Source organism: Pseudorasbora parva, chromosome 8, assembly GCF_024679245.1.
Source record: "Pseudorasbora parva isolate DD20220531a chromosome 8, ASM2467924v1, whole genome shotgun sequence".
NCBI lineage: Eukaryota > Metazoa > Chordata > Actinopteri > Cypriniformes > Gobionidae > Pseudorasbora > Pseudorasbora parva.
Genome location: NC_090179.1, coordinates 35,919,438 through 35,935,841, shown reverse-complemented (window position 1 = coordinate 35,935,841; position 16,404 = coordinate 35,919,438). Strand labels below are relative to the sequence as shown.

The following is a 16,404-nucleotide window of genomic DNA, read 5'->3' as shown; positions in this document are numbered from 1 at the left end:
ACAGGGCGAGAGGGAGAGATAGAGGGGGGAGAGAGAGAGTGAGAAGTTAGAAGGGGCTCGCCGACCCCCGGGCACGCCACCAGGTGGTCCTCCGCCAGGTTGATGGCCGTCTCCAGCGACGTGGGCCGGTGGCACTGGACCCACTCGGCGGTCTTCTTTGGAAGCCGAGCGACAAACTGCTCCCGTACCACCAGATCGACGATGTGGTCCACGCTGCTTCCGCCGGTCAGGAGCCATCTGCGGCACGAGTCCCGGAGCTGTTGGGCCATCGCGAAGGGTCGGCCGGCCTCGCCCCATTCCAAGGAGCGGAACCTCTGTCGGTGCTGCTCCGGGGTCCGGCCGACCCGCTGAATGATGGCCCTCTTCAGGTCGTCGTATTTTAGGAGGTTCGCCACCGGTAGCTGTTGTGCGGCCGCCTGGGCTTCTCCTGACAGCAGTGGAATTAGGCGCACCGGCCACTGTGCCCGGGGCCACCCGCAGGCCTCCGCGGCCTTTTGAAATAAGTCAATAAAGGCCTCCGGGTCGTCTTGTGGCCCCATCTTGTGGAGGGGCACGTGCACCGGTGCGCTGGCCAGCCCGGCGGCCTCGGTGCGAACCTCCCGATCAATCCAGCTCCGGAACCTCTCGCGGTCCTCTTGCTGGCCTTGGACGATCGCCGCAAAGCGGCGCTCTTGATCTGCCCGAAGGTCCAGCATCGCCTGGTGTTGATCTTGGTGGAGGGCCACGAGGGAGGTGATAATGTCCGCAAATGGCGTGGCGGAGGGCGTCTGCATGGCGGCGGCGCGGTCCTACTTCCTTTCCGGGTTTCGGCACCAGTGTAGCAAAGTTCGTTTGTGAGGAAGGAAGAGGACACGGGGGTCGGCTGGACTGTTGACGCTTTAACTTTATTTTCAACTCTCAAACACAGCAACACACTCAATGGTGTGACTTTTCATAAACTCAAGGATCACTTCCGGGTCGGCACTTCCGGCTTCCGGGATATCTCAGTCTCTGGGTGTCTCGCGTCAACAGTCCTTCTCTCTCTCTCTGGTCTCCGGTTCCACTGGCGTTTTATCCCCTCTCCGCGCTCATTACTGGAACAAGATACAGGTGTTATTAATCTGCGTCCAACCCACTCACCGCTCGTCCCGCGGCTCTCTCTCCCGCTGCAGACCTCGCTGAACCACGCCCCCCTTGCCACAGTTATAAATGTGGTTTGGATTACTTTATAAATGCAAAGCAATTTCCTTTTAATATGATTAGTAGCTAATTGAATTACACATTTAACCTCAGTAATACAACAATTACATTAATTTTGTAATTTAATAACACAATTTCATTACATGTATGTATCTACACTGTAAAAAAAGTATATTACATATACTATTTAAGTAGTTTTTATGAAGATTTAAATATCATTAGTGGAATGTGCTTTTTTAATGTAAGTTGACTTTGAAAAAAATATATAAATTAGAGCATCCACTTTCCAGTGGGCAATCCTCTGCTGAGAGACATCCTTTCCCTTCTGCTGGCCTCCATAACAGACGAAGAGCTGCTCTGAAGTCCTAAAGCTTTGCGTTCTGTCCACGTAAGTATGTAGGACGCGGATGGGACAGAAAAAGCCAGGGCTGGGTCTCCCTCCTCCGAAGGTAGCGCTTGCAGGCTCCCCACCTTGTCCCGGAAGGGAGTGGTGGGAACCTTGGGCACATATCCAGGCCGGGGTCTCAGGATCACATGAGAATTGTCCGGCCTGAATTCCAGGCACAATTTGTTGACCAAAAATGGCTGCAGGTCCCCTACCCTCTTGATAGAGGCAAATGCAATCAGGAGTACTGTCTTTAGAGACAGAATTTTTAACTCTGCTGACTGCAAAGGCTCAAAGGGAGATCTCTGCAGTGCCGTTAGCACCAGAGACAGGTCCCAAGAGGGTATAGAGGGAGGAAAAGGTGGATTTAGTCTCCTCGCCCCCTCTCAGGAACCTGACGATCAGGTCGTGCTTCCCTAAGGACTTTCCATCTATTAATTCATGATTTGCTGCGATACCGATGACAAACTTTGAGGGTGGAGGGAGACAGCCTTCTCTCCAGCTCATTTTAGGAAGGAAAGCACGTCACTGACCGAACATCTTCGGGGGTCTTCTGGTGTGGGGGTCTTCTTGGTCTAGCTCTTTCACCCTGCACATTCACGAAGTGTGTGGATGCTGTGCTGGTCCCCTTGTGTATGCAGGGGATCCGGGTGCTCAACTACATCAACGACTGGCTGTTCAGTCAGATGTTGTTCTCGCGCACATGAGGAAGTTGGAGCTGAATCTCAATTCCAAGAAGAGCATTCTTTCTCCGGTGCAGAAAATAACTTATCTAGGAGTAAGTTGGGACTCGGTCTCTATGCAGGCTCGTGTGTCACAGCCTCGCATAGGGTCGATCCTCTCAGCCATGAAAGGGGTGAAACTAGCCCAGTCACTCACTGTAAAACAATTTCAGAGGCTGTTAGGTCTGATGGCAGCAGAGTCCAACGTGATTCCTTCGGGTCTGCTGTACATGAGACCTTTGCAGTGGTGGCTCAAAACCAAGGGCTTTTCCCAGAGGGGGAACCCTTTTCGCGTGATCAAGGCAATGCAACGGTGTCTTCGCACCTTGGTCATGTGGAAGGATCCTTGGTTTCTGGCCCAAGGTCCATCCCTGGGTGCACCGTTTCAGCTTGCGTCTCTGACCACGGATGCCTCCCTGACAGTCTGGGGGGCGACCATGGGTGATCGTTCGGCCCAGGGCCTATGGCAGGAACACCAGCATTCATGGCATATAAATTGTCTGGAAATGATGCCAGTGTTTCAGGCTCTGAAGCACTTCCTGCTGTATCTCAGGGGCCGTCATGTGCTTGTTCGCACAGACTGGTCGACTGTGGGCTTGGCCTCTGAGGGGGCCCACCTCATAAGTTCTGGTCTCTTAACCAAGGTTTTTGAGACCATCCTACACTCTAGAGCTCCCTACACGTGGAAATTTTATGCTTTGAAGTGGAGACTCTTCACCTTATGGTGTAGAGGTCGCCTGTGGGACCCAGTTAACTGCCCTGTGAGCGCAGTGCTGGAGTTCCTGCAGGACAGACTCTCCACTGGGTTAGCCCCCTCCACATTAAAGGTGTACGTGCCAGCAATAGCTGCTACCACACTCCTTTGGGTGGTGTTTCATTGGGGGCGACACCCACTAGTAACTCGTTTCCTTCGTGGAACCCTGAGGTGGAGGCCTGTGACACGCACCAGGGTGCCGGCCTGGGACTTATCAATTGTCCGCCGAGGCCTTTCTGAGGCTCCCTTTGAGCCGCTCGTGGAAGTTTCGGAGAAGTTTCTCACGTCAAAAAGTCTCACTGTTTTCCTGCTTGCTATTTCTTCCTTAAAAAGAAAAGGAGATCTGCAAGGCCTCTCTGTTGCACCCTCATGCTTGGAATTTGCTCAGGGTATGGCCAAGGCCTTTCTGTACCTGAGGCCCAGGTATATTCTTAAGGTCCCCACCAATCCGGTGAGACCTGTGATGCTCAAGGCCTTCTGTCCTCCTCCCTTTGCGACGTCAGACTAGGAAAAATGTAATCTGCTTTGTCCCGTTTGTGCACTTGATGCTTATGTCCACAGAGCTGCCCTGTGGAGGAGATCTGAACGGCTGTTTGTTTTTTACGGGCCACCCTCGAGAGGGGGCCCGGTGTCAAAGCAGAGGATAAGCAAGTGGGTGGTATCTCACTTGCTTATGCGGCCTTAGCCTTTGGCTGTCCGGTCCTACTCCACGAGGAGTATGGCTGCCTCTCAGGCGCTGTTGGCAGGGCCCCCCCTGCAGGATGTCTGTGATGCAGCAGGCTGGTACTCACCGCACACTTTCGTCCGGTTCTACGAGCTAGACGTTAACGCTACTCCAGGGGCTCGGGTGCTCGTCTCTTAATATGCACAGGTGGGTATCCGGCTCCTATGGGGACGTGGGTATTCTCGTTTCCAGAGCAGTGATGCAGCACCCATGATAGGGAATGTCTCGGTTACGTCTGTAACCGTAGTTCCCTGAATAGGGAACAAGAAGCTGAGTCACCCTGACATACTCCCCGCATGCCCGCAAGCGACTTGTTTCATCCTTTTGCAGAAGCTAACAGAGTGTGTTTGCCGGTGTGCTTTATAGTTTCTGGGTCTGTGACGTCACCCGCCTATGACGTTCCTTCTCTCTATTGGACTGATTACATACATGCCTCACGACGCAATCACACAGAGGCGTTCCCAGCACGGTGATGCAGCGTCTCGTTCCCTATTTAGGGAACTAAGATTACAGATGTAACCGAGACGTTATCATTTAATCCAATGCAAACTCACTGAGTAACACTGATGGCAATGTAGATTATGATAAACTATTTTCAATTTTTCTCTGAGAAACTGCTTTCTGATATTGCTCCACTATTTTTTACTGCAGCATTGGTGATCCCCTGCCCATCTTGACGTCTGAAAGACACTGCCACTCTGAGAGGGTCTTTTCATATCTAATCATGTTGCCAGTTGACCTAATAAGTTGCAAATCGGTCTTCCAGCTGTTCCTTATATGTACATTTAACTTTCTGCCTCGTATTGCTACCTTCCCAACTTTTTTTGAAATGTGTAGCTCTTATGAAATCCAAAATGAGTCAACATTTGGCATGAGATTTCACAATGTCTCACTTTTTAAACATTTGATATGTTATCTATATTCTATTGTGAATAAAAATATAAGTTAATGAGATTTGTAAATTATTGCACTCCTTTTTTATTCACAATCAGGTTTGTATTTTAAATTATGGGATTTGATCCAATTTATTTTTTCAAACAAATGAACAAATTGTGACATTTTAGACGTATCAGTAACACTTTACATTAAGATTCCCTTTGTAAAGGGTTAAAAAAGCTGTTTGTTAATGACTAATAAGTTGTTTACAAATGCATTATAAATAGATGATAAGCAGTTAAAATGCATGAATAATAAAAAGTCTTTAACACTATCCCTGCCAAAATAGTGAACCATCTTTGACTCACATAAATAAATGTATTTATTCACACTTACTTAGCTCAAAACCAGATTCTTGATTTATTCCATGATGCAGAAAAAAATAGTGAGACTGAAGGGTGTTGTGGTTTTCTCATTAATATCTCATGTCCTGACTTATGTCACTTCTATGTTGATTACCAGAAGTTACCCATACTCTGCAAAAAGATTATGATGCCTTTCCACGCAGATGTATTACATATATAAAATACATTATGAGTCTTCAGAAAGAGAAAAAGGAAGTATATATCAAATACAAATGCTAGATTACACCACTTTTACTAGTATTACTGTATGATATATTCACACGTCTTTGATGCTCACCTATAATTTTTTAACATGTGAAATATTTTAACAGAAATCACTGATATGTATTGGAATCCAAAATTATCATTTGTGAATAATCTCATTAGTGTGTATACTGATCTCAAATAAATTAGTCTATTTATTCAGCAAATTTTAATCTAATGCAAATTTTAAATAAAATATTAAAACTTTTTTTGTTAATACATAATATTTAAAAGTGTAATGCCATTGTAATCAATAATGTGATACACTAAATAAAATACTATCTAAATACTCAAATCAAGTTGATTTTCAATAGATTATTCAAGCAGTCACATTTCCTTAAGTCAACAGATTTCACTCTTTAAACAATACTCTACATGTCTATCTTCATTATTAGAATATATCAAATAGAATTGGATGTTTTAGTGGGTCATCCAAAACTTGTTGATACACTACAAATTTTACTTTTGAAAGCAATCTAGGCAAGAAACACTCTTTAACCTTTTAAAAAAAGATAATCATGTTTGTTTATCAGTGTCAGAGGAGATGGTGTTGTTTTTGCATCTGATATAGTAAGCCATAGCTGTATAGAATTTCTCATCTCTAAACCCATAGACGAGAGGACTCACTGCTCTAGAAGTGATACTAAATGCCAGGAAATTTATAAATCGGACAGTCAGATATGTTTGAATATCATACTGCATAACTACAGCCTCAATGTAAGGACACATCACCTCTGCAGTACATAAAAACAGCTGAAGTATGTGCAGAGAAATGGTGCGCTGCCCTTTTGATGCTGACTTCATATTGTCACCAGAAGCTGCGCGTGCAGCAAGGTATATCATTACATAACAAAAGACTTCAATGATCAAAATAACCACAAGCCCCGCAATATACAACAGACCCCTAGCGAAATGATGAATCTTTTCAGGAATCATAATCTCATAGTGGCAGTGTGTGAGTTGAGACAAGTATTCATGTGAGGCAGTGCTGACAAGAATGAACATATCAACAAAGGGATTTATGGAGCTCAGGATCCAAATCATTAAAATCACCATTAAAGCTCTTCTAGAGGTGGAGATGGCATGATGTCGGAGAGGCATGCAAATGGCCACATAGCGCTCCATGCACATGGCACCGATGGTTAATGGTGCACTTACTGCAATTGCTTCCATCAACATGCAGATGGGGATACAGAAATGCAGTGGTATTAAAACAAAGTTGTATGATAAGAGCACCACAAAATCTGTCATACAAAGAAATATTAGGTCTACCAGGAGAGAGTGACCAAACAATATATAGCGTGTCTCTGTTCTGAAAGTCTCTTTCTTGGAGAATATTAAGAGCATGAGGAAGATGAGGTAGATGAAGGGCCACACAAAGATCTGAGTCAGTGCCAGTGAAATGTTCCTCCGGACGGGGTCGACTTGGATCAGTTGCATCTGCTCATCGCCACTGGTATTCTGACTGGTCATTGTGCATCTGGGGGAAAATTAGACAGACCACAAAAATACACAAAATATGTGAGATATAAATAATCAATAATACTTTAGACTAAACAATGTACATTCTAAATAAGCTCCATGTTGACTTGAACAAGAATTCAGTTTACAACAATCAATGTTACATAACTTTGCTGTACAATTTACTGAAAGTATTCTTGACTCTATTCTTGAGTCCTGGTCATATATCAGGTGTAACTTTACCTGCTTGAGCCCAATGATTAAGTGTGCTGTGAACAAACATTTATATAGGGTTTAGCAGAGTGAAACTCTAAAAGACAGCACCTGTTCAGTTGATGACATCTAGAGCTAAATTTAGATTTGCTTGAGTGTTGGGGGACAGACATAAAGTGCTGAGACACAATTATGCATACAATATTCAAACTGTACAGTGAGATGAAAAACACAAACCTTTACAAGTAATATATGCAACACAACAGTTTCACACTGTTATAGCGTGCTGGATGTAACAAAATACAAATAGACTAACCCTAACCCTAACCTTTTTGCCTTCAAAACATAATGTTCATGAAACATCCAGATGGTTACTCCGACCATCAAATATCCACAGAACGCTGCTGCCAGGATGTGCCATCAGATGTGCCACTTTCAAATCCAGACTCAACACACATCTGTTTAGCTGTGCATTTACTGAATGAGCACTGTGCCACTGTCTGACTGATGGCAATGTATCTTAATGTATTATCTCTCTCAACAAAGACAATACAAAAATGTAAATTAAATTTGAGGGGAAGTGGCTCAACTCTGTGAGGACTATAGTATGGAAAGCATTAGTTAAATTCCTGGATTAAGCCAGGCTCCTGGATTAAGTGATTCATTACGGAAGTGAACCTTAGGGTATACCCAAAGGTCGAGGACCAAATGTGCAGCCTAGGGCTCTCCTGCCCAATTTTAGCTGTTTTTTATTTAATGTTTTATTAATGTTTTCGCTTTTTGTCTTCTTTCATATATAATGTGATCTAACAATCCAGTGGAAACTAATGCATATATGATGGTTTCATTTATGAGACATAACAAGACCCCATGGTATCTTGAGGTTGTGAAAGTTAGAATGCAAACTGTGAAAGGATGCCACAGAAAGGATGTGACAGAAAGCCACTGTTTACTCAAAATATTTGCACCATAATGATATGAGGGCCTAATCTGTGCACAAGCAGAATACAAAACACACAATTTGCAATTTTGGATTAAAAGCTTTAAAACTTTAAAAAATTCTTATTTTCTTTCAATAATGCATGTGACCATATGTACATATACATTTCAGTCAAAGCCCACAGACAACCTGATTGAATCAGCTGTTGTACCTGAAAGATAACATTACCAATTATATTATATTATATTATATTATATTATATTATATTATATTATATTATATTATATTATATTATATTATATTATATTATATTATATTATATTTATTACAAACCAGATTCCAAAAAAGTTGGGACACGGTACAAATTTTGAATAAAAAAAGGAATGCAATAATTTACAAATGTCATAAACTTATATTTTATTCACAATAGAATATAGATAACATATTACATGTTGTATATGAGACATTTTTAAATGTCATGCCATATATTGGCTCATTTTGGATATCATTAAGGAGCTACACATTCCAAAAAAGTTGGGACTGGTAGCAAATAAGAGGCCGTAAAAGATAAATGTACATATAAGGAACAGCTGGAGGACCAATTTGCAATTTTTTAGGTCAATTGGCAACATGATTGGGAATAAAAAGAGCCTCTCAGAGCGGCAGTGTCTCTCAGAAGTCAAGATGGGCAGTGGATCACCAATTCCCCCAATGCTGCAGCGAAAAATAGAGGAGCAATATCAGAAAGGAGTTTCTTGGAGAAATTTTTTAAAGATTTTGAAGTTATCATCATCATCGATGGTGCATAATATCATCCAAAGATTCAGAGAATCTGGAACAATCTTTGTGCATAAGAGTCAAGGCTGGAAAACCATACTGGATGCTCGTGATCTTTGGGCCCTTAGATGGCACTGCATCACATACAGGAATGCTACTGTCATGGAAATCACAACATGGGCTCAGGAATACTTCCAGAAAACACAATCCACCGTGCCATTCGCAGTTGCCGGCTAAAACTCTATAGGTCAAAAAAGAAACCATATCTAAACATGATCCAGAAGCGCAGATGTTTTCTCTGGGCCAAGGCTTATTCAAAATGGACTGTGGCAAAGTGTCAAACTGTTCTGTGCTCGAACAAATCAAAATTTGAAGTTCTTTTTGGAAAACTGGGATGCCATGTCATCCGGACTAAAGTGGACAAGGACAACCCAAGTTGTTATCAGCGGTCAGTTCAGAAGCCTGCATCTCTAAAGGTATGGGGTTGCATGAGTGTGTGTGGCATGGGCAGCTTACACATCTGGAAAGGCACCATCAATGCTGAAAGGTACTGTAACAGATTGAGAAAAGAAGCTGAGAGAGAATCTATTTGCATGCACACATTTAATTCCAAGACTCCTCAGAAAAGTACAGGGACATTAGAACCAGAAGACAAACACAAACACGATCCATACCAGAGAACAGTAAATGCAGGTCAGAACATCCAGACATACAATAAACGACTAGCAAACCCTACATGAAATCCAAGACCTTAAAGGTCCCATCCTTCTTGTCTTTCAAACTTTATTTAGTGTGAAATGTTGCTGTTGGAGCATAAATAATACCTGTAAAATTATAAAGCTCAAAGTTCAATGCCAAGCGAGATATTTTATTTAACAGAAGTTCCCTTTCAAAGCCTACAGCGAGCGGCCGGTTTGGACTACTTCCGGGCAGGAATGACGTAACTAGAACCGTTTGTTGACTAACCCTCCACCCACAAGAACATGCAAAATAGGGGGTGTGGTCTTGTTGCTCTCCCACATGGAGAAAAGCGCGCATTCAGCGCTTGCATCTCTCCGTTATGGTAAGAGGCGGGACCTTTCCAGGCAAAGTGCGCTAAGCTGCTGTCCAATCACAACACGGGAAGCGCTGGCCCAATCAGAACTCGTTACGTGTTTCTGAAGGAGGGACTTCATAGAACAAGGAAATCATCAGGCCGTTTTTAGGACAGAGAAAACAGCGCTTTACAGATAAGTAAATTGTGTGAAAAATACTGTGTTTTTTTACACGCGAAACATGAACTCATGTTATATTGCACACTATAAACATAATCAAAGCTTCAAAAACACGCGAAGAACGGGACCTTTCAATAAACAAAACAATGAAGAGATAGACTGCAATTGTGTGCAATGAAGGTAACCATAACAACTGTTAAGACAATGTGGAGAGACAGAAACCAAACAGGAAGAGAACATAGAAACAATGAAAACAGAATGCACTTCAACATAAAAGTCCATACTAAACAAAAGACCCAGAGCTGGGATCGTGACTGTTATATCCAAGTTCTAGAAAACCGTATGCTCCCATCCAGACATCGTCTCTTCAGGGAACACCTTGCTTTTTTCAACATGGCATTGCCAGACCACATACTGCATCAATTACAACATCATGGCTGCGTAGAAGAAGGATCCGGGTACCAAAATGACCAGACTGCAGTCCAGATCTTTAACCCATAGAAAACATTTGGCACATCATAAAGAGGAAGATGCAACAATGAAGACTTAAGATAGTTGAGCAACTAAAAGCCTGTATTAGAGAAGAATGGGACAACATTCCCAAACTCGAGCAACTTGTCTCCTCAGTCCCCAGACGTTAACATGGCCATCTCAACATGGCTCAATGCTTCTCCGGAGTTGATGCCATGAAATTTAAAATCAACCTTTTTTTTTTACCTTATAATGATCCATTTTCTTAGTTTAAACATTTGATATATATATATATATATATATAGAATATATATATATATATATAGAAATGGTGCACCTTCCTTCTTGTGAATTTTTGTTGTCACTAGAGGCTATGCAGTATGCAGTTATGCAATAGGCTATCATTGCATAACTTCTACTCATGTTTATCTGTCTACAATACACAAAGTATCACAAAGTCCATAAACTATATTCACATAACTTTTTCTTTCTTTAAATAATTTTTCACAAAAACTATGGAAATGTCTTGGGTGCTGTACTCTCTGTAGGCCGTATGTTTATGAAACATATTTACATCATTATAACTGGTTCTTTGTGGTAAAGGAATTGCTCAGGAGGCTAATCAGTGTTTCATGAGAAGTCATTAAATAAACATTTGCTTTGCAGATTGGCTCTGTGCAACTCGCAAAGGGATCAAGCAACTTGGCCTCGTGTTGCCAGGCGAGATGCATCATTGCCAAACAATTAGGAAGCACAAATTATGCACTGATATGCAATAAATATGCACTGATAAAGCACATAATTAGTCACATAGGATTTAACTTTGTGAAGATTTGGTCATTTGTTTTCTGTGATGCATGTCTCATCCTCTGGGATCTTTTCTAGTGCAAGAATGGTAGGCTTTCAGAACCATCAACTCGTAAATAAAATAACAAATTGAAGACTTTTGAGTGTTTTAGTGTAACTTCGGCTGATATACCACAACTAATGTGTTTATTCAATTATATTTTTGTGCATCAAATATATAGAACAGGGATGGACAACTGGTGGCCCATCACTGATTTAGACCAAGAGCATGAAGGCCCTTTACATTTTTAGACCAATTGTGGTATACGAGAAGATGAGATGTACAGGCGATGTTGAAATTCTTTTTCTGTTTAAAAAAGAGTACATGGGGAAAAAATATCCATACTGCAAAACAAAATAGTATAGCTCTATATTGATGTGTGGTTAATTTAAAGTAAAATATGTTCATACTAAAAGGAACAAAGGTTTATTATTTTAGCTAATATTAGTTTAATACTTACATCACAGCCTATCTAAGAGAGTAGCAGCACTTCTGTTGACCTAAAATATGCAGACAGCTCGTTTTTCAAACTGCCTAACTGCTCCAGATCTTCTTTATGATAAAGCTTGCTGTTTTCTTTTAGTTGTTTGATGTTTGTTGTGAGATACGTGTCTACTGGTCTAATGAGTGACGCATATGACACTGCAGATCAAGCTGTCAATGTACTTTCAGCTTTGAGTACTTTGCTGCATAGCAGAACAAACAATATGGTAAAATAAGGTTGAGCACAAGAGTTCACAGTCAATAATTGATAGCTCTGTTAATGACTAGCCATATGAAACATCCAAACATTCTGAGTACACTCTTCTAGTGGTGAATATTTGACAACTTATATAACAGATTAATACAAAAAGGGAAGAAAGACAGAAAAATACTTATCAACCACAAAATAACATTATAAACTTTAATATTATTTATTAGTACATTTTCACTAAATAGAAGAAAAATATATACTTTTTTAGTTTTGTGTCTTGTTAGCCAGATGAAGAAATTAGGTCTACATATACAACCTTGGATTCAAGCTCTGGGGCCATTTTTGGGGATTTCCGTCTGGATTTGGCCTACCCAAATTGAAAAGCTTCCCATACCCACATACAGTGGTCTCAATACACACTGTGAAAAAAAAAAAACAATCAGGTCTCCAAATGAAAATTTTCTAGTGACTGATCACATCTAAAGTTTTTAGTTGGCCAAATTGAATTTTTGTGAATTAAATGGCATCAATGCACAGAAAATAAATTTGCCAACTTTGTATTTTTTATTTTTTTTACAGTGCACAATTGTTGGTGTCATTTTACAGGAAACCCATTGAAGTTACATAAGCCCCTTTCACACTGCGATTCCGGCAAATACACGGAAAATGCGACCCGGCATTTGTTCCCGGGCCGCTAGATTTGGTCCATTCACACTGCCAGCAAAAATACCGTAAAATGTGCACTTTCACACACAACCCGTAACGGTCCCGGGTCGAGTTGACACGTGACATCTTGATGTGACGTATAATGGCGAGTGATCTCAGCTTCAGCGCGGATAGTAAGGAGCTCCGTGGTCTCGACTTGTGTCCAGTTTGCGCACATTTCTGCTTGTTTAATTTTAGTTTCTTTTGTATACGAACACTCTCTGCGTTTAAAACACTGACTAGCTCTTATGGCACTGCAGGGTTGTATTATTGAAAAAACAAGCTCTAGGAGTCGCACGATAACTACGTACACGCTGCGGCATTAGTTTTGGCTTTTGTTCACAAAGCGCTCGTCCCAGATCGAGCCCCGCAATGTTACTAGGTCCCCGACCCGGGTTCAATTCGGTAATCAATTCCGGGACGTGGTTGCTTTCACACGGAAGGTGACCCGGCAATGTTCCGGGAATATTGCGGGTCCGACGTGCAGTATGAAAGGGGCTATAGAACACTTCTAAAAGTGATAATACCAATATACAGTGGTATTAATGCAAAATCCCAGTTTCATTAAATTATGTTGTTCCAGTGTTTGTTGATGCTGGAAACAACCAAAATGGTCTGCACACACAGGGCCAGAACACACAGGGCCTGAGATATAGGCTACACAAAAATGTATTTATAACCAAAAAAGTTAAAATAAAATAAAATAAAATAACGCCTATTTTGTTTTTTGTTTTTGTATGTTTTTTATTTTTATAGTTTTTTTAATATGTTTATTATATCACACATAACATATACTATAATATTCAGTACTTTCAGAAGTGTTTTAAGTCATTTATTTTTTTTCTGTTTTTATTTTTATTTAAATTTAAAGAATATACTTGATGATTTCATTCTGGACCCTGTACAGGGTCTGCAGAGTTTAAGAGGTTAAAAAATTTCAACATACACTCACACACACATATATCTTTTGATTATTATCAATAATTTTGCAATAGCAGTGGCTGTGCAATCACAAATAGTGGCTTTTTAAAACTTCAAGTTACAGATAACTTGACTTGTTCTGTTTGAATTGTTCGGTTGTTAATCGCTATAATGATGTTTTGTGTTCATAGCGTGAAATTAAGACATCCTATGGGAAAACAAATCCCATTACTTTGTCATGAAGCAAATCTTCAGCTATATAAAATGGGCTACCCTTCTCTGATCATCTTTTAATTTCTCTTCCAACAGAGGCAGTGTGGTGAGTGAGCAAGTGTCAGATCAGATTATTCAAGTGAACATCGCATTCGATTAGATTACATTGTATTATGTTTAAAGTACCTACCGTTGTTTTATACTGTTTTCATTTTCCACATTCTAAACTAAACAAATATTTCTTTTCAAAACTTCAACAGTGTTGCAAAACGCTCGAAAAACATGCAGAATCAGACAGAACTCCCAGGCAACACAACATCCAGCAATAACCTCTCTGTCATTGTGAAGGTGTGTGTGGTGATCCCATTCTTCATTGCCTTCCTGTTCTTCATCCTCCTGACATTGTACACCTTTGCATCTCACAGGCAGTTCTTTGACAGCTCCCGTTATATCCTCTTCACCTACATGCTGATGAACGACTCCCTGCAGCTGCTCTCCTCCGTATCTCTTTTCTTGCTGGTGATGGGCGGTGTGCAGTTTGCGATCATCTACTGTGCCCCACTGCTGTTTGTGTCCACTGCTACCTTCTTAAACACCCCTCTCATCCTTTCCACCATGTCACTGGAGCGCTACGTGGCCATTTTCTACCCGCTTCAACGCCCTGCCATCTGGAGACCGGAATGGATTTGGATCCTCATTTTAAGTCTGTGGATCATCAGCTGCATCCTGCCCACTGTCGACTTTGTCTTGATGCGGCTCAAGCCGGGTGTAGATGTCCATTCGACCCCTGTGATCTGCAAGAACACAGTGCTCAATGCTTCTCCTATTCAAGCTCTGTTCAAAGTGAGCCTCAATGGGATCTTCTTTGCAGTGGTCGCTGTGGTCATCCTCTTCACGTACATTCGGATCCTGCTGGAGACCCGCCGGATGCGGCAGGACCGAGCGTCCGTGAGGAAGGCTCTGCACACCGTTCTGCTTCATGGGTTCCAGCTGCTCCTCTGCGTGATGGCTTTCTCACAACCTTTCGCAGAACTCTTATTTATCCAGCGTGTAAACTTGTCTCAAGCAGATGTGTCTTTTATCTACTACTTCTGCTTCATCCTGCTTCCTCGCTTTCTGAGCCCGCTCATTTACGGCCTTAGAGATGAGAGCCTCAGAAGCTATATGAAGAAAGCCATGCCTTGTTGTGGTGCACGTATTGACCCACATAAAGAACTCTCAAAATGAGAGTTTGTTTGTTATCGCTTTTGTAAGAGCGACAGATTGAGCATTTGAAGTCAATATACATTCTGATATATATTTGTACACCATCAAAAAACAAAGTTTCATATTTATATGATTTGGTGGATAAACACATTTTTAAAATGTCATTCTAGTCACCTTCATTTTAGCACAGATTGTTATAATAAAGATTTACAGATTTAAAGCTGTACAGTGATAATTGAAAATGAATGCAACAACTATTGTTTTGGCTGTACAGCAGCTCTAGAAGAAAGTCATTGGTCAGCTTAAGTAAGATTTTGATTGAGTCATTTCCATTGTAAAAATCATTAGTTATTAACTTAGGGGCCAGTTGCACAACACCGGTTTCAACTGACAACAGAAAACTTTTATGTGTTCTGGCCGTTCATTTACACAACAGAGGTGTTCAATTGTGCACACTCTCCACTGTCAACTGTGTTCACTAACTAACTTTTTTTTGTTGGTTGAATAATTATATTAGGGATCTCAAGGTCATATTTATTGAAGACCCCCCCTTTAACTGATGTACATTATTTTTAATAAATGCTGGGCAAAAATCTTTGAATGAAAAGACATTGAATTCTATAAAAAAGTATGTAATTCAGAAGCATGTGTTCAATTGTTTTTTGGGTCAGTTACGAGGTTTTAATGTTTTTTGAATAAGACTGTTCTGCTCACCAATGCTGTTTATTTGATCATAAATACAGTTAAAATTTAAATATTGCTACTATTTAAAATGAACTTTTTTCTATTTTAATATATTTTAAAATTAAATGCATTTTTGTGAATTTTCAGCAGCAGTTTTCAGTGTCACACGATCCTTCAGAAATCATTCTAATGTGCTGATTTGGTGCTTAATAAATATTTCTTATTATTTTAAATGTTTTCAATGTTGTGATGTTTAATAATGTGTTTGCTGAATAATATTTTTGTGTAAACATAAAGTTAAAAAAACAGCATTCGTTTGGAATAGAAATCATTTGTAAAATTATAAAAATGTCTCTCCTGTCATACTTTTTATGCCTCCTTGCTGAATAAAAGTATTACTTTCTTTAAAATAATTCACTGACCCAAACCTTTTGAACTGTAGTGTATGTATAAGATCTACAAATATGTGTGTGGTAAAATGTGTACGGTGTCCAGTATGCCCCTTTTAATGTTTGAACAATATTTTAGATCTCATTTTCTATTCATATATGTAGGCTGTTATACTCATATATACTTAAAGTAAGAATAATTCTGACCATTTATGATGCTCATTGTTGTCTGTTACACAGCTTATATATGTCTACTCCATACTATTTTTTTTAAAGTAATATATTACACAACACACAACTATTAAATTATAATACTAAATTATTGTTGCATGTCTGTCTATTTTTAAAGGACATTTGAAAT

General features: G+C 40.7%; 2 protein-coding genes across 2 annotated transcripts; one reads left to right on the top strand and one right to left on the bottom strand.

Moving 5' to 3' along the window:
• Positions 1 to 5,824: 5,824 nt before the first annotated feature.
• Positions 5,825 to 14,287, bottom strand: LOC137085265 (odorant receptor 131-2-like). Its single transcript, XM_067451820.1, has 2 exons — positions 14,095 to 14,287; positions 5,825 to 6,788 (listed from the first exon to the last, which is right to left on the bottom strand). Exons 1-2 carry the CDS (start codon positions 14,154 to 14,156, stop codon positions 5,825 to 5,827), a joined length of 1,026 nt encoding a protein of 341 aa, XP_067307921.1. The 5' UTR covers positions 14,157 to 14,287.
• On the top strand, positions 14,230 to 14,991 carry or95a1 (odorant receptor, family 95, subfamily A, member 1). The gene has a single exon (XM_067450814.1). The coding sequence runs from the start codon at positions 14,230 to 14,232 to the stop codon at positions 14,989 to 14,991; it is 762 nt and encodes a 253-aa protein (XP_067306915.1).
• The last annotated feature ends 1,413 nt before the right edge of the window (positions 14,992 to 16,404 follow it).

Excerpts from the sequence above, each read along its gene's own strand:
- or95a1 (XM_067450814.1), top strand. The coding sequence starts at position 14,230 with ATGCTGATGAACGACTCCCTGCAGCTGCTCTCCTCCGTATCTCTTTTC.
- LOC137085265 (XM_067451820.1), bottom strand. The coding sequence starts at position 14,156 with ATGAAGAACAGGAAGGCAATGAAGAATGGGATCACCACACACACCTTC. Across the intron at positions 6,789-14,094 it reads ACCTTCACAATGACAGAGAG|ATGCACAATGACCAGTCAGA; the intron begins GTTATTGCTGGA and ends ATTTTCCCCCAG.